This window comes from Electrona antarctica, assembly GCF_951216825.1.
Source record: "Electrona antarctica genome assembly, chromosome: 9".
NCBI classification, from domain to species: Eukaryota; Metazoa; Chordata; class Actinopteri; order Myctophiformes; family Myctophidae; genus Electrona; species Electrona antarctica.
In genome coordinates this window covers 36,993,148-37,011,456 of record NC_136790.1, presented here as the reverse complement: position 1 = coordinate 37,011,456, position 18,309 = coordinate 36,993,148, and the positions used below count along the sequence as shown (strand labels likewise).

The window sequence follows — 18,309 nt, the reverse complement described above, 5'->3', positions numbered from 1 at the left end:
TGGATGCCAACGATGAACCTCTGCCCCACATTTTCCAGAGCGGCCTGTTATAGCGCCACCATGAGGTAGGGCTGACCTCGATTAGTCAAATAGTCGACTAATCGATCGGAACGGGTCTCAGTCGACTGACAACCTCTCAGTCGATGTTCACCAAAAAAAAAAAAAAACAGTCGGGACGGGTGGAAAACCCCCCCTCCGTTATAATGGTATGCTCCCAGTCCCCGCACCGCAGCATCGGGGAACACTCTGGCAGCCAGAGTAAAGGCTGGGAGGGACCGAGCCGAGGGAGGCTACTGTACTGTAGCCTACATGTTGTTTATGCTCCGGAGTCCAGACCCATGCAGTTTAATAATATACAGTCACAACAGAATGCACACTGCTGTCTCGTGTCTCATCACAATCCCAATGCGCCACCCGTGAAGTCGGGGGGAAAATAAAAAACAGGCTGCTAGTGTTAGTGTAGGGTCGGGGATCGTTAGCTTAGCGCGTAGCTACTGATTCAACCCACTGATTGAACTTCATCTCCGCCTGTAATCTAGGTTATTTTTTTATTGACAACGTGAACGAACCCCGACACCAGCGCTGCAAAAATAGACAGATCTACAAGCTCTCAACGCGTAGTGAACGGCGCTGCAAAAACAGGCAGGACGCGATGCCTTGAGAGCTTGTGGATCAGCCTCCCCGACGGTGCGGGGAGGCAAGAGTTCTCCGGGGAGGAGGAGAAGTTACCAGGGCAGGCTACATGTTGCTGCGGCTAACAACACTGTCACCAGCCAGTGGTTGTGATGTTAGCTGGGCTTGCAGCTGCTTGTCCGTTCCAACTTCACTTCATCTCCACCTGTAACTTATTTTTTATTTTGTTACCCTGGCTGCGCAGCTACGCAGCTGCGCTGCAAAAATAGACGGATCTACAAGCTCTCAACGCGTAGCGAACGGCGCTGCAAAAACAGGCAGGGGGGGGGGGGGGGGGGTGTTCAGTCGACTATCAGTCGACTAACAGCAAATTTATTCATATTAATTTCGACTATACAAATCCTTAGTCGGGGACAGCCCTACCATGAGGCCACAACCTGACCTGCCCTGGTGGAGACCTGTGCCCCGAGGGGCACTTTTTCTAGTTTTTCTTTTTTTTGTGTGTGTCTTGTCATAAAAACCCATCCCTTACTGAATTATAAGACAAACAAAAACATAAATAAACTAGAAAAAGTGCCCTTCTGGGCACAGGTCTCCACCAGGAGGATAGGACTGTGTGTGATGTTTGGCAAAATGTATAGGAGTAATATAAACATGTTGTTTTGTTTGTTTGTTTTTTGCAACAATTTTCTTCATTTTGTTGAGGAAATGCAGAGCCAGATCACTCATAGCATCTCTGAGGATAGAATTCTGGATGAGCAGGACATGTGCAGCATTTTGAACGAAACAGGCCACTCCTGAAAACTTTGGAAGGCAATGTTAGCCAATCAGTGTAGAATCTGAGAAATCCAACAGACTCGTCTTGATCACATGACTACAGAGATAGTAGCGCAGCGCGTGTGCACGTTTGGCGGAAATCTGCGGTTATTAGCGGTTATTGATGCTTTTTTGGGTAGGCACTTGGGAGACACTGGGGAGACACTGGGGAGGCCCTGGGCAGACATTGGGGAGGTACTGTGGAGGCACTGGGGGGACACTGGGGAGGCACTGAGGAGGCACTGGGGGGACACTGGGCACTGGGGAGACACTGGGGAGGTACTGGGGGGACACTGGGCACTGGGGAGACACTGGGGAGGCACTGTGGAGGCACTGGGGAGACACTGGGGAGGCACTGGGGGGACACTGGGCAGACACTGGGGAGGCACTGGGGAGGCACTGTGGAGGTACTGGGGAGGTACTGGGGAGGCACTGGGGGGACACTGGGGAGACACTGTGGAGGCACTGGGGAGACACTGGGGAGGCACTGGGGAGACACTGGGGGGACACTGGGGAGGCCCTGGGCAGACATTGGGGAGGCACTGGGGGGACACTGGGGAGGCACTTGGGGGACACTGGGGAGACACTGGGGAGGCACTGGGGAGACACTATGGAGGCACTGGGGGGACACTGGGGAGACACTGGGGAGGCACTTGGGGGACACTGGGCACTGGGGAGACACTGGGGAGGCACTGGGGAGACACTGGGGAGGCACTTGGGGGACACTGGGCACTGTGGAGACACTGGGGAGGCACTATGGAGGCACTGGGGGGGACACTGGGCACTGGGGAGACACTGGGGAGGCATTTGTGGTGGCACTGGGGAGACACTGGGGAGGCACTGGGGAAACACTGGGGAGGCACTGGGGAGGCACTTGGGGGACACTGGGCACTGTGGAGACACTGGGGAGACACTATGGAGGCACTGGGGGGGACACTGGGCACTGGGGAGACACTGGGGAGGCATTTGTGGTGGCACTGGGGGGACACTGGGGAGACACTGGGGAGGCACTGGGGAGGACCTGGGCAGACATTGGGGAGGTACTGGGGAGGCACTGGGGGGACACTGGGGAGGTACTGGGGGAACACTGGGCAGGTACTGGGGGAACACTGGGCAGACAGAGTTGGGACAGAGTAAAAAAATAAATAATAAAACAACTTTTTTTTTTTTTGGAATCGCTGCATGCATTCACATGCATGCGTTTCTCAACCGTTCTGTCAAACTTCACCGTTTTTCAAGATTATTCCGCGTACCACCTGGGGGGGCTCAAGTAGCACCGGTGGTACGCGTACCACAGGTTGAGAACCACTGCTCTAGGGAGTGCGCATACATAAGTATACAGATTGATGCAGTTATAGCTAAAAACAGGAATTGGCCTGTTATAGCGCCACCATGAGGCTGATTTGGAAAATAATGAGTGGCATGTCGTCCTCGGCCTAGTGGAAATGTGCGTGTATAATTTCACGGAAATTGCACACTGTTTTTGTGATTTGTGGCATTTTGTTCGAAACGGACCATTCATGTGAGCTTTGGAAGCCAATATTAGCCAATATCAGGATGGAAGATGGGAAATGGTGCAAATCCGTGTTGATCACATGACTATGTAGATAGTGTATACCGAATTGTGTGATGTATGGATAAAATGTGTACGGGTAATCTACAGAAATGTGTTTTGCCTAAATCGGCCTCATGGTGGCGCTATAACAGGCCGTTGAGGAATATGTGGGGCAGAGGTTCATCGTTGGCATCCATGGAGTGTGTGTGCACAGTTTGGCATGGATCGGGCCAACGGTACCGGAGATTAGCTGATAACGGACGGACGGAAGGACGGACGGACGGAAGGAAGGACACACGGACGGACGGAGTGCAAAACATACTCTCCCCCCATGCCTTCGGCCTGGTGGAGACAACAATATCACATTCACTTCCTGAACAAAGAAACTACACAGAGAAAAGAAAATATTTGGTTAATAGAGGGTATGCACGACGTTGCACGTGACATCATCATCAAACCAGGAAGTTATGCAGGAATGCCTACTGAGTGGCTAAAAACTACTTTCTGGCCTTGACAGCACCTACATCCAAACAGAAAAGTCATATCTAATTGCATTAAACGACATTAAACAATTTTAAACTCACTTTGCCTGTCACTTTGCCACTCGATTTGCCACTGGATTTGCCATTCACTTTATGCATGCGCATACCCTCTATACCCAAAAACAGAAATAAATATAAATCACAATCATTATGTTTTCTTTGTCCGTTTGACCCACGCTTTCTCTAAGTATTCAGCAAGTGGGAATATCTTCGAAAATCCAAACCAGACTCTCTGCTTTGCTTAACCATATCAGATCCAGTTTTCTACACCTACTAAACAATTTTTGACATGATAAAAATTGAAAAAAATTGCATGATACAAAGGGCAGTTCTTCTATTACTCTCTATCTATATTACTCTATACCTACCAGCTTCAAGGCGCAGGGGCAAGATCCCAGAACAGAGTTGGGCACATAGAGATCTTTGGTTATTATGAAATAATAAAACAACTAAACAAAGTTTACCCTAACTAAACTACACAACATAATATGACCAAAAACAACTGTTAACCCTAACCACCAAAACAGGAGAAAAGGGGAAGCCAAAATAATGATCACCCACTCCTACCAAAACTCGGCAAAGTCATCCAACTAACTTCAGCAGTGCAGTAGTATAACAGCTGATGAGAATGACATGTTTGCTGGCAGTACAGGACTACAGGTGGATGGCAGTTCCATTGTGGGCAGATCCAGAACCAAACCAGCTCGAATACAACTTTGTATTATTTCACTGAGAATATACTGTATGTATATAGGAGGCTCTCCATCCTGCTCCGCCTACCATGCTGTCACTCCAGGCCAAAGTCTTCTGTGTTCTCTATGGCAAACATCAGCTTCTCCTTCAGCTGCTCATAGCTCTTGTAAGGAGGTAGGTCCAGACGATTAAAGCTGGTTTAGACAAACATCACAGAAAATTAAAACAAAAGATCAATATGTAACAGCTTTTAAAAACCTTCAGGGAGGATCTAGTCTAAACTTTAGAGTCTAAAGTGATTCTGGATCCTGAACAATTTGATATTTAAAATAATGTTAATAGAGAGAATAAGCTACAACTTTACCATGTGTGACTTCTTGGAAGCCAGTTCTCTTCGCCCACTTTCTCGAGGCAGAACTTCTGGGGTCCATTACTCCCTGTGTCAATGATAAACTAAATAAATATATTATTTATACTGTACACTGTGTGTGTGTGTGTGTGTGTGTGTGTGTGTGTGTGCGTGCGTGCGTGCGTGCGTGCGTGCGTGCGTTGCGTGCGTGCGTGCGTGCGTGCACATGCATGCCTTGTGTGCGTGCGTGTTTTCCAGTTGAACAACATACCCATAAGGTCAGCAAAACCACCCACAGGAAGTCGGCCGGTTCCAGTAACAAATTGCAGCAATCTCATCCTTTTCTCATTGTCCATCTCCTTGACAAACTGGGAACATTATTTCATGTTAATTATTGCTTTCAAAGCTTGGAAATGTACATAAATCTGTGTTGAAACTGGGTGATAGAGAAAGTGATGCTTTGAACTTTTTGAGCGGTGCCTCCGGTCCATTACGCAGCGGTGTTTGTCTGTCAATATCTACTGTATAATTAATATGGAACATTGTCCAATAGGTTTCTTCTAGTGGCAGGTGTGACAGAAGCCGTGTATGATGATGTACACACAGTTGCCGTACAATATATGTAAGGCACGAGATTAGGTAAATTCACAATCCCACACTAAGTAAAACAAGTTTTCTGGTAGTTAATATTATAATAATGTTACTGGCCTAAGGTTATAGAGACTGTAATTACTAAGTTGTAGGAAGGAGAATACAATATTGGGCTTTAGGCTTAACAAAGCAAATTGGTTCACGCCACGATTCAAGCTTGTGGATTTGTATGTACTTTTGTACTGTATGTACTTCTGCTTTTGTATGACACTGTAGTATGATTATGAGTATAGGTAAGGGCATGAATTTACCAAAAATATATATACCAAAAGTATGGAGATAAGCGGCAAAACTTCAGATCAGAGACCTGTACGTTTAAAAATATAGAAGGGTAAAAATATGACGAGCTGTCCTACACTGACCTGCGTGCGTGCGTGCGTGCGTGCGTGCGTGCGTGCGCACATGCGTCTCTATACTACAGTAGTACAAACCTGCCAGAACCACAGGATCTGCGTGCTGCTGCGCACATAGTGTTTGTAGATGGTGTTTCCCTGCCAGTCATCCAAGTCTATCTGCTGCATCCCACACAGCATCATCTAGGGGACATTAAATACAGCTTTTGTCGGAGTGCTGACTTTTTGTTTGCTTGTGTAATTTCTAATGATTGCTTTCATGCTCGACGGCGATTCATCGAATAACAGATTTTTCAAATGTTGTCAAAGATACCCGTAGTTCCCCAATTAAGTTTTAACACTGTTGAACAGGAAAACTGCTGAAAGCAGAAGCAGAAAATTGTTTATGTCAATCTTTTTTTGGAATGGAGCAATGGACACCACTATTCTATCATAGCTTGTATGCAAATTGCATAAAGTTCATTATTCATTCATATTATAAACCAGGTCCAAAGCCAGGTCCGAGTACCTCGAGCTCCTGGGCATCAAAGTACTGAAGGTACTGCTGAGGAACAACTTCATTGAAGCCTTCAAAGAGAGCTTGAGTCTGCTCTTCCACTCCTCTGGATAATCTCCACTCTGCAACTAATCTGCATATACATAAAGACAATTCAAAGATAGCTAGATCTCCCATATATATATATATATATATATATATATATATATATATATATATATATATATATGGGTGAGTCAGACCAGATTGTACCTGATATATTCCTGCTTGTTCCTCTCTGTGACAAGAACGTTCCCTCCGCCAGGCTTCAGCTCATGGGTGGTTACCTGTCCCAGGATCTCCTTGTCTACTGAGAAGTACATCTCCAGGCCACACTCTGCGATGTCATTATCTCTGCAAAACATGACATGAGTATGTCATTGTTAACGACGTGGTGCCATCCTTCTATGTCAATTCACCATCAGCAGCATTGTTAACATACCCTGTCACATATGAATTAATTTTTTTTTTATAAAAATAAAATAATTATTTAATATGAAGACGACAAATAGGATAGGATTTAACTTTGGAGTTTTTCTTTTTTTCTAAAATTTGTATTTTTATTATTTATTTTTAAAGATTTGTTTTTAGGGGCTTTTATGCCTTTATTGATAGTAGACAGTAGAGAGAGACAGGAAGAATGGGGAGAGAGATGGGGAGTGACACGCGGCTAAGGCCGTCGGGACCAGGATTCCAGCCCGCGGCACGCCGTCAGGGTGGCTTAGCAGCCTAGGTGCCCAGACGGTTGAGCTAACCGTCCGGCCCTAAAATTTGTATTTTAGTTTTAGTGAATTTTAGTGTTGTATGTGCGCTGCCGATCAAGTAGCCTATATTTCTTTAAATCGAAAAGGGGTCAAGAATGAATGAGATTTATTTTTCTTCTTCCTGCTCCTTTTCACCCATGGGTGTATTATAGACTAAACTAGAAAAAGTGCCCTTCTGGGCACAGGTCTCCACCAGGAGGATAGGAGTGTGTGTGTGATGTTTGGCAAAATGTTTAGGAGCAATATAAATGTGTGTGTGTGTGTGTGTGTGTGTGTGTGTGTGTGTGTGTGTGTGTGTGTGTGTGTGTGTGTGTGTGTGTGTGTGTGTGTGTGTGTGTGTGTGTGTGTGTGTCGCGGCTTGGCCTGTTGTAGCGCCACCATGAGGCTGATTTTAAAACATTTCTTCCAAAGCCTAGTGGGAATATGCACGCACAGTTTCACCACAATCGGACGCTGCGTTGAGTAGTTGTGGCGATTTGTACAAAATGGGTACAAAGCGGGCTACTCCTGAAAAGTTTAGAAGCCAATCGTAGCCAATGAGGGTGGATTATGAGAAATCAAACAAACCCGTCTTGATCACATGACTATGGAGAGCATGTGTACCGATTTGCGTGAAATTTGGATACAATCTGAAGGAGTAATATTAGAAAATGTGTTTTACATATGTCGGCCTCTTGGTGGCGCTATAAAGAGCAGATGTGAAAAATTCCAGGCAAAGGTTTTTCCTTGGCTTCTAGGGAGTTGGCATACAAAGTTATCCACAGATCCGTGCAGTTAGAGGTAAAAACACTTTTCGGCCAGTTATAGCGCCACCATGAGGCTGAGTTGAAAATGTTCATGTGGCATTTCTTCCTCGGCCTAGTGGGAATGTGCGTGCACAATTTCACGGAAATCACACGATGTGTTCATGATTTGCAGCATTTTGTTTGAAACTGAGCACTCCTGCAAACTTTGGAAGCCAATCTTAGCCAATCAGGATGGAGTCTGAGAAATCTGAAAGACCCGTTTCGTTGAATGGCTCTAGAGAGACTGTGTACCAATTTGCGTGATGTTTGGACAAAATCTGTAGGTGTACTGTCCAAAAACTTGTTTTGCACAAAGCGGCCTCCTGGTGGCGCTATAACAGGCCGTTCTGGAAATTTTGGGGCAGAGGTTCATCGTTGGCATCCAGGGAGTGTGTTTGCAAAAGTGGGCATCGACCGGGTTAACGGTGCCGGAGATTAGCTGTTCACAGACGGACGGACACACGGACGGACGGACGGACGGACGGACGGACGGACGGAGTGCAAAACATACTCTCTCCCCATGCCTTCGGCCTGGTGGAGACAATTAATTATTATTATCTGATAAGAATTGTATACTACTGTGATACACTACTATGTGCGAAACAAAATAAAATTACATTAAATGTATACACAAGTTGCACATTGTGTCTTGTGCCAAAAATAACCAATCAGCAAACATAGAAGCTGTTATTTTCATTGTGTGACACTGGAGCGCAATGAAACTATAAATCAGGCTTAGGCCTAGACTGGCCTCGTTAAATTACAGAGCCATGTTAAATTACTTCACTGCATAATTTAGCTACACACCATGTATCGGTACGTACGCCCAGACCTACCTGATCCATGTGAGGGTCTGGTAATACTCTGGGTCTACAGATTCCAGATCTTTGAGAGCAAGGGGTTTGTTCAGGATACGTTTGTAGAAGGTCAGCGAAAAAGCTGCACCAATCAACTTCCCATGGAACAGCGCCTACAAAGGGACAGTGCAAGACATCTTAGTTTGTGATTACCGACGCAACAATACAGTAACTTGTCAATGACATTGCCAACAGGGATGAGCTTACTGTATTTTTTATAGATTGCAAAGATAATTTAGTTTACTGTTCTTGGTTAAAACAAGTGTCACAAGTGTCACAAAACAAGTGTGATAAGTTATAGCCTGCTCAAAACAACTGTAGTTAGAAGTACATATCATATAGTTTTGTTGTTTTTTGTTTGTTGTTTACAACAAGTATCTGGGAGTACAACCATCTAAAAAAAGAATTGATCATTATTGTCTAATGTCTACCAATTGTGTGAGTCTTTTCTTTCATCCTTCGATAAAATAATATTGGGCCTGGAGCCCTGGACATCTGAGCCACTCTAATTAGCAGCAGCTATCAGCCTTGTGATAAGATGACACATGATGCAGTGTACCATTGCAAGTAAGCGTCCTATGAACTTGAAGTACTTGAGGTGGTCAGGGTTGACGCTAGAGGCCGGGTTAATCTGCCGACAGTAGTTTTCCTTGCCAGCATACTCAAACAGACAGTACATGGGGTTCAGCACCTCGTGAGACAGCAGGAAGAACCATTCCCTGTAAAGATGAGCACAGGGTAAACTAGAAAAAGTGCACAGGTCTCCTGGTGCTATAATAGGCCAATGTGAAAAGGGTGCCATTTGTTCTTACACCATCCACCTTTGGTGGCGCTATAACAGGCCAATGTGAAATGGGTGGGATATATTCCTCAGCCTAGTAGGAAAGTCTGTGAAAGATCTCACGTAAATTGCACGCTGCGTTCATGATTTAAGGCTTTTTGTTTCAAAAGGGCCAATCCTGCAAACTTTGAAAGCCAATGTTAGCCAATTATGGAATATGAAATATCGGACAGATCCGTCTTGAGCACATGACTATAGAGATAGTGTGTAACAATCTGTGGGATTTTTGGACAGAATCTGGAGGAGTAATATAAAAAAATGTGTTTTTCCAAAGTCGGCCTCCTGGTGGCGCTATAACAGGCCATTCTGGAAAATTTGGGGCAGAGGTTCATCGTTGGCATCCAGGGAGTGTGTGTGCAAAATTTGGCATCGACCGGGTTAACATGCCAGAGATTAGCTGTTCACAGACGGACGGACGGATGGACACACGGATGGACGGACAGAGTGCAAAACATACTCTCTCCCCATGCCTTCGGGCTGGTGGAGACCAGGGACAAATTAGCCATTGGGCCAGTGGGGCCGTGGCTCAGGGGCCCTTGGCTCTCAGGGGCCCTTCGGGGAAATTGGACCGTGAGGTACTAGGTTTGACGCCCTGAAAAGGGCTCCTGGGGCCCTTCATTGGCTGTTGATTTTGTTAAATTTAGGTTAAAAAGATGATAAAAACACGGAAAAACACGAAAATGTCGCGTGCACGCATGCTATGGGGGCCCTGCAAATATTACCGGCCCAGGGGCCCTCGTGGGGGTTAATCCGACCCTGGTGGAGACAATAAAAAAAGAGAGGTGATTCGTTATAGAAGAGCTTGTGTTGCACATCAGTGGTAGGCTACTGTCCAAACAAAAGCATCATATGAGTGCAACACACCTTAACTATTATAATCATTCATTTGGGATGCACACACAGATCCGACACACCAAAGTTCCGACATGCGGAAATCTGAGAATCTGTAGCCTGTAGCCTACACATTCATTTAGCATCTCAACATACAGTCACGTATGAAAAAACAACAGACGATCATCCGGGCACTCCGAGTAAAAAAAAGACGACCAGCCTTTATGTATTTAAAATGCAATTGCCATCATGTTTCACCCTGATGAAGACCTTCTCATTTTTTTACTCCTCAGTGCTCGGATTGTCTGTTGTTTGTTGTTTTTTCTAATGTCTTGGGATCTCTTGATCTCATTTACATATTTTACTATAGTTACCTTTTTACCTCTTGTGAGCACCTGGTTGTTCTTGGTTTTTCATACAGTAACGTACCTTGCTACTCCCCCATAGTCCAAGCCTTCCTCTCCAGAAAAAAATATCCACAATCTCCGTCTCAGATTTTGTGAATGAAAGCTCATGATCTTTCAAGAGAAAAGAAACAGTACGGAAAATGTATGAAATTAAACTTCTAAAATGGTGAAACTGAATAATTTTGGAATCCATCAGCCACAGCCTCTTTGGATATTTGTTTACTGCGCTGATTGGACAATGGTTAAAGGATCACCCATTTTAAAATTTCTACTCGGTCTGTGCCTCAGAAGAGAGTTGTGGACAGTTCAGAAACCCGCCTGCCAGTGACATCATTGGTAGGCAGGTTTGGTCATTTCAAACACATTACTTTGTTTTCTTAATAAATAAATGAACGCCAGAATAATGGCTTCTATTATAGCATGCTAACTTTCCCAGGAATAGAAAGCCTGTCGTTTCTATTAGCTTGGATTCCCCATCGATGATGTCACTGGTAGAACGGTTTCTGAACTGTCCACAAGCCTCTTCTGAGGCACAGGATAGTTGAAAATGGTTGAAGTGGTCCTTTAAAGTATTAAATAGAAATCTAAAACAAAGTGCAAAGTAATGAATATTAAATAATTAAAGAAAGTATAATACAAGCTTGGAAAAACTCACTTGTTGGAACGAATCCTCAAACAAGGTTTTGCGAGCGACTGTGATCTTGATGTCCTGGGGCAGGGACAGTTGCTAATAGACAGTCACAGAAGCACAGGGAATGAGAGAGAAACAGAGCCATGAAAACCTCATAACTTATGAAATATATTGTAGGTACACGTGATTGGGGCGTTCCATGTTCCCATAGAGTACTGAAGTTCTGTACATCACTCCCGCTAGCCCTGGGTCAAAGTATTTTCATTGGCTTACGGATGTTTTTAGGATTGATTAAAAAATATATCTTAATTGTTTATAAAGCTCCCAATGGTCTTGCACCTTCCTACAGTACCTCTATGACTGCCTGCCTACAGTACATATGTTCCAAACTGCCACCTCAGGTCCTCCAATGCTAACCTGCTCTTAGTGCCTAAATAAATGACATCTAAAAAATACGGGGAAGCAGCTTTCTGCTTCTACGCGCCGACTGCTTGGAATAAACTCCCACTACACCTCAGACAAGCACCCTCTGTAGACATCTCAATACCTATACTCTTGTTTTAGTTGAGCTTTTAAAATCTCTGTGCTCCTTTTCATGTCCTCACTGTTCTACCTGATCTGCTGCCATTTTATGTTCTTTGCTTTTCTCTTTTTATTGCTCTGTAAAGCACTTTACGCTGCATTTATGTCATGGAAGCTATATAAAAAAGTGTATTATTATGACAACCCATCAATAAAGATACTGTTCCCACAAAGTAATACAGAACATCTCTTGGGTTAAACAGTGGCAACCATTAAAGATTTATTTTGGAGCTTCATTTACAGACAAATCTAATGGGGGAAGCATATGGACAAAAATTAAGGAACCCCCCCAAAAACAACTCAAACTTCATTCACATGATGACATCCTCACATACAGTGGGTCAATCAATGGCTATGGTGCCCCCCTTAGGTGAATCATAGTTATTACTTAATTGTAAACTGTAAAGGTATCCATATGAAGATGATACTTTCTGTCATATTACCTATTAACTAGAACAAATAGGCAATACTGTACTTGAATGGGGTACAAATCATAATTGAATTTGAGGAACCAGAAACATATTTTGACACCAACAGAATGTGCGAGTTGTTCAGATGACACTTACCTGACAACAGCTTCGGAAGTTCTGCACTTTGGCTTTGAAGTCCTTGATATGGGTAATCTGGGGCCCGTTATCACTGTAGGAAATGACCAAAATAAGGATTATTTTCTTCTAAAGAAAGCAGCATCATATACATACGTAACATAACCTCCAAGTGCATGTTATGTTATATTTTTTTATAGAGGGACAAACAGTAGGCTGACAGGAAATGGGGGAGTGACATGCAGTAAAGGCTGTCGGGATCGGGAGTCGAACCTGCGGCACGCTGCCAGGCTCGGGCTACCCAGGCCAAGTGCAAGTTATTTAAACCACCCCAGAATCTGCTGTTTAGAAGATTACACCTATATGGACCTGCACAATGGAAACAAGCCCATTGGGTCTTTGTGTGTCATTTGTTTTTTGCATAACTTTTGACTGTATACTACATGTACTGTTTACCAACTTGTTAATAAAGTATTCAATCCCCCAGGGGTCTGTATAATTGGTCCACTTCTTTTCCCCATCTACCCCAAATCTCTTCACTGAAAATAGCTGATCTACAAGATCACAATGCGTTGGGAGCTTTAATAATCAATTCACTCCTAAATCCTAGGCAAAAATGTTTGCCTACAGTATCTTCGCAGAATGTTGGCCTATTAACTAAGACATGGCTTTTTCTCTCTCAAGAGGCTATGCAGTATTATGCGTGTCTTAAGTACCAGGTCTTATGACTTAACTTAAGACCTGGAGGCGTGGTCAATGCTGTTTGGCCACTCAGAATAGCCAAATGGCATTGATCACGCCTCCAGGTCTTAAGTTAAGTAATAAGACCTGGTACTTAAGACATGCATGATAGGGCCCCAAATGTCTATTTTAACACTGTTTATATCTGAGACGTACAGTGAGGATTTCCCTGTGCGAGGATCAACGTAGGTGGTAGTTCCCCTATTATGGTCTACGAAGTAAAGAATCCCATTCGCCATGAACTTCTTCTCCCAACCATTTGGCAGGGGCTTGTCATACACCACCCTTGAAATAATAATGCACGCACGCACACACACACACACAAACACACACACACACACACACACACACACACACACACACACACACACACACACACACACACACACACACACGTATAACATCAATAACAGAATGTTGCCACTAAACGTTTGAACATGCGTTTTAGCACAGGGTATGTATGTTACAAAGGATTATTAACAAAATGTGATATTAATATACCCACCCATGTGTCCTGGGATCCACCCACTGAGTCATCCGAGTTGTGTGATGAACAAAATACACTCCGCCACTGGTGTCTGTTCTCTTCTCTGGGAAATAGGGGGAGGTCATGAAAAAAAAACAGAACAACTCTACAACAACATAGTCAATTACCTCAAGCACTTCTTTGTTTTCCAACTAATAACAGGCTCTTGTTAGTAAAACAGGGTATAACACTTAATGGTAAATGATGCTAACCCCAGCCATGTGGTAGAGGCCCCAGTCGGTCAGGTGCGTCGTATGCTGCAGCTGCAAGCTGCTCTTGGAACTATTAGGCAGAGAAAGGGGAAGGTGGTCATAACCATTTCAGACCATGAACTTTGTAAGTGGCCTTCATTCCTCTGCTGTACCAAAATTGCATTGAACTGTGAAACGTAAACCCTAAAACACCCCTGCAATTTACAATTTACAATTTAGGCATTTAGCAGACGCTCTTAATCCAGAGCGACTTACATTAAGCAAGAACAAAAAGCATGGGAATACATCACATATATAAACAGCATTTATCAAGAAACATGCGTAGGCTAAGAACGTAACTAGAACATATCTATATATAATGACACTATACATATAAGCTATACATATATATTATACTATGCTGTACTGTTATTGTGCTGTCTACATGACATGCTATAAGTCTGTTTCAAATGCTATCTAAGTCTAAAAAAGTGCTGTCTAAGGGGGTAGGGTAAGTGCTATGGGCCATGGTGGAGTCTGAAAAGGTGGGTTTTCAAACTACCCCTGCATTCCCCGATGGCCCCAGGTCCACAACATGCACACTGAAACCACCCATTGGCCAGTAAGTCAGGCAGCCAGAAGTGATCACACTCACCCCGTATGTGAACCTCTGGTTACATTGCTGCATCATGGCTCCGCGCTGGTTCTGCCACTCCTCATAATTACGCGCTGACTCCTGTGTGGGTTGCTGCCACGAGGTGGTTCGAGTGATGTGGTTAACAAAGTACACCCGACCTGTGGTGGGGTCGACCATTCTCTCCCATCTACAGGTGTGGGGGGAGGGGGCGAAAATGAGTTGAGAATATACGTCACCAAGGCAAAGGTTATGTCAAACATTTATTTTATATCAGTTGTCCAAACGAGGTCATCCATATGTTCCCCAGGTTCTATGTTCCCCATAGGGTTAGGAGCACGCACGCACACACACACACTCCATTGTTGTGTATGGCAATGTGTATGGCAATGAAGCCTAAAGGCCTGTACGGCTTGCATGTCATTTGTTTACAATTTTTGGTTGCTTAACACAGGACACTTTAAACACAAACCAGACCTAATTAATAATGCAACAATGTAGCAATTTGGTTCTTTATCCAGACCTTTACAGTATATTACAGTAGGTGTTAATATGAAAGGCACCTGAGTGTTGCACAGAATGGTGTGATCTATCGAATTCTGTTCCGCCCGCCCAGAAACTAATTGCGGCATCATAATTTCCTGTGAATATGGCCAATGATCAAAAGGTTTCGCTGATAGGGTCCTATATAGGCTGTGCCAGCCTGTGCCCCAAAAAACAGCCAGCATAGGGATATTGATGGGAGTCATTTACAGAAGTTGTTTAATGGAGTCATACAGGGAGAAAGAATGTACTGTAGCCATTAAAATATACCATTTCAAACACGTAGCTCTTACCCAGGAGCCAGAGGTGGCGGCCGCGTTGAAGATGAAGATGAAGAGGTTGCAGGGCTGGGGCCACGCCTTGGGGGCAGTGGCAGCCCAGCTGAGCCATCTGAAACGGGGGCTTCAGTCACCTCACTGGTGGAGGAGCTTCTAGAAGAGGCTGAGGTAGAGCAGTGGTGGAAAGGAAACAGTACTCGATAAATTGTTTTACTTAAGTAAAAGTGTCAATACTGCAATGTAGAACTACTCCGTTACAAAGCCCAAATGTAGCATCTCATCACATTTGTGATGACGGCTATAGACGTTTTTAGCCCAAGGAGTGTTTTTTGTGCAAAACTAATGCTTGGAATGGATTTAGAATCATGAAAAACCCCTAGTTTGACAAATTGCATGCTACTTAAGGTAGTGTAAGTGATTTTCTTTGGTTAAAATATGTGTTAAAAAGCTCTATATTGTGATAGTACTAAAATAGTACTCTAGATAGTACTCTGCTATAGAGTACTTGTTCAGTAACATGAGTCTCCATTTCTCCCCAGCTTTTTGTTAAACAGAAAATGCATTTTCAGAAACCGAAACTAGGATGGCAAAATCAGGATAGAGCTAGAGAACAGGATAGTCAGATACAATCAGGATACAGATGAAACAAGTGAAATTGTAAGTGATGACACAAAGAAATGAGCAGACAAAATTGGAAAAACTGGAACACTATAAAAAAAATAAGCTCATAAATAGTACTCTCACCTGATTGGTTGAAATTGTGTCGCCTACCTGAAAATGTTTTTTTCTGTTTATTAAAGAGCTGGAGAGACAGGGAGACCTCTGTTACTGAACAAACAAACATTCTATAGCAATTACTATCAGAATTCAGAATATAGCGATTTAACCTTTTAAAGAAAACTTTTTTTTTTAACGAAAAAATATCACTTACACAACCTTTAAAGCAAAGTGTTGTTGTTTTTGCCTTATAAAGGTTGTTAATGGTATGGTCACATATTATGCCAATTATGTAAATTGCTCAACATATGCAAGTTAGCATCCGGCAGTTTCTAAATGCTAGGGACCCATACTCAACATTTCTAGCATAAAACTTTATGGTGGGTGACCTAATGGACCCACAGTGAAGTATCCCTATTCTGGGGCAAACATCCGGATAAAAAAAATCTACATGCCACAATTTTATAGTTTACAAATCATTACATTACTATTATATTGAATGAGACATGTCAACTGACTGTAAAGTTGTTTTCTTACGTATAATATGACATTTCAATTCTTTGAATTCTTTCATGAATGCATGAAAGGAAGACAGAGTCTCTCCCTGCAGATTCAGGGACAGATTCTGAAATGCTTCATCGAGGCGGTTATTCAACCTCTGAAACTCATCTACGTGGCTGTAGACCTTAATGGTACGCATGACCAAGCTATTGTTGAAGGTATATTTTTTGACAACTATTACAGCAGACATGAGTGTGGACTGGATCTCCTTTAGGACCTCCTTCAACTCGGAAGAGATGTCTTCTCGTTTGATTCTCCTGACCACTTTCTCCAACTGTTCCACACGTTTACTCAGGCACCGGCACCGGTCCTTGTTGGCCTTGACCTCCATACAGAGCTTGTACAGTACAGATGCTGTCTGGGAAATGCAGTCCAAAATGTCGGGCATGAATCCCATGACATCCTTGAAACTCATGACTGACTGGAAAACATTAGAGAATGGAGAAAGTAGGACTGTTTAGTGCTGGACTGGATCTGGGTAGGCCCCTGTTACCGAACAAACACATGATTATTAATATCACAATATAGAGCTTCAACATTTTAACAAAATCTTGTTTTATTAAAAATAGCCTAAAAATCGCTTACCTTTTCACTGATCACTTATGAGATAATTTTGTGAGTGTCGATACTAGCCATACTGTAGCCAGGGCACACTGTTACTAAAATGAAACTATTTCTCATTTTGTTTACTCCACCTCCATGAGTCAGGAATCCTGAGCAACAGGTTTGATGTGGTACAGTTTGATCAGTGAGCCTCATCGACAGATGCTTATCTGACAGACTGATATCTAACCCTAACCCTAGGCTACAGCAGCATGTTAAAATAAGGCCAAATGGATAATCACAAACAGCCAAAGCCTTGTTTGTGGTTCATGACATTCAACATCTACAGAACAATACCAGAATAAGGCTAAGCAGTTCAGGATGTCGCCTGATGACAGTCCACTATCGTTATGAAATGTTAACCTAAGCATCTGACAACCATGGAATGACTTGAACATTTCCTCAGTAGGCCTAGCCCTATATAATGTTTGTACACTGTATTGTCTGCATTCAGACCTTGCTTCATTCTTCTTCAAAACGTATACTAGTGTCCGCATCTCAACTTATTTCAGGCTTAAAGACTATTTAAATACAACTGTGAGGTTTTTGAAAAGGTTATGGTGATAGTGAATATTGTGTGTGATGAATGATATATGCTATCATCACAATGAATGTATTGGAAAGCTTGTAGGATGCACAGTTTCAAATGATTAAACAGATTCTTAGGGTAATTAACACATTTAGCCGGGGACCCCCTGGAACACTCTCAAGGACCCCTGGGGGTCCCTGGAGGCCACTTTGAGAACCACTGGATTAAATCCCAAAGAAAGTGTTACAGGCATGCCAGTTGAAAGAAAAGTTTTTTTTTTTTTTAAACACCGTCTCACAAGGCTGTGTCCATTAAGCCATACCATACTTTCAAAAATAAATATATCAAATCCATCTAAATACTCAATAATATTCTAATGTATAGCAATGCTACAGTGGAATGCCACAGATGACTTCATAGAAAAATTAAGTCTACTTAAAAAGCAAAAACCTTCTTGCTGTGTTTATTATGCAGTATTTATTGATAGACAAATAGCACATAATTACTGTGCTGCAGTTCAATACTGTAACAGGCCTATATTCTCTGTAGAAAGAACAAACCGGAGTTCAGTACTCTAACAGTACACTATTTCTCATTGTCTCTACTTACTGCCCGA

At 43.3% G+C, this 18,309-nt stretch overlaps 1 protein-coding gene across 1 annotated transcript; it reads right to left on the bottom strand.

The window, feature by feature from the left end:
• Positions 1-4,161: 4,161 nt before the first annotated feature.
• Positions 4,162-13,677, bottom strand: LOC306929076 (E3 ubiquitin-protein ligase Itchy-like). Its single transcript, XM_079509467.1, has 13 exons — positions 13,617-13,677; positions 13,268-13,396; positions 12,392-12,464; positions 11,268-11,339; positions 10,635-10,723; positions 9,093-9,252; positions 8,513-8,646; positions 6,341-6,481; positions 6,101-6,221; positions 5,671-5,775; positions 4,860-4,956; positions 4,604-4,676; positions 4,162-4,433 (listed from the first exon to the last, which is right to left on the bottom strand). The coding sequence occupies exons 1-13, from the start codon at positions 13,646-13,648 to the stop codon at positions 4,334-4,336; spliced, it is 1,326 nt and encodes a 441-aa protein (XP_079365593.1). The 5' UTR covers positions 13,649-13,677; the 3' UTR covers positions 4,162-4,333.
• Positions 13,678-18,309: the final 4,632 nt, after the last annotated feature.

Bases quoted from the DNA above. Each gene is read 5' to 3' on its own strand.
- LOC306929076 (XM_079509467.1), bottom strand. From the start codon at position 13,648: ATGACTCAGTGGGTGGATCCCAGGACACATGG. The intron at 13,397-13,616 runs GTGGGTATATTA...TATTATTTCAAG, and splicing joins GTGGATCCCAGGACACATGG to GGTGGTGTATGACAAGCCCC. The intron at 9,253-10,634 runs GTACGTTACTGT...TCATCTTTACAG, and splicing joins GACTATGGGGGAGTAGCAAG to GGAATGGTTCTTCCTGCTGT.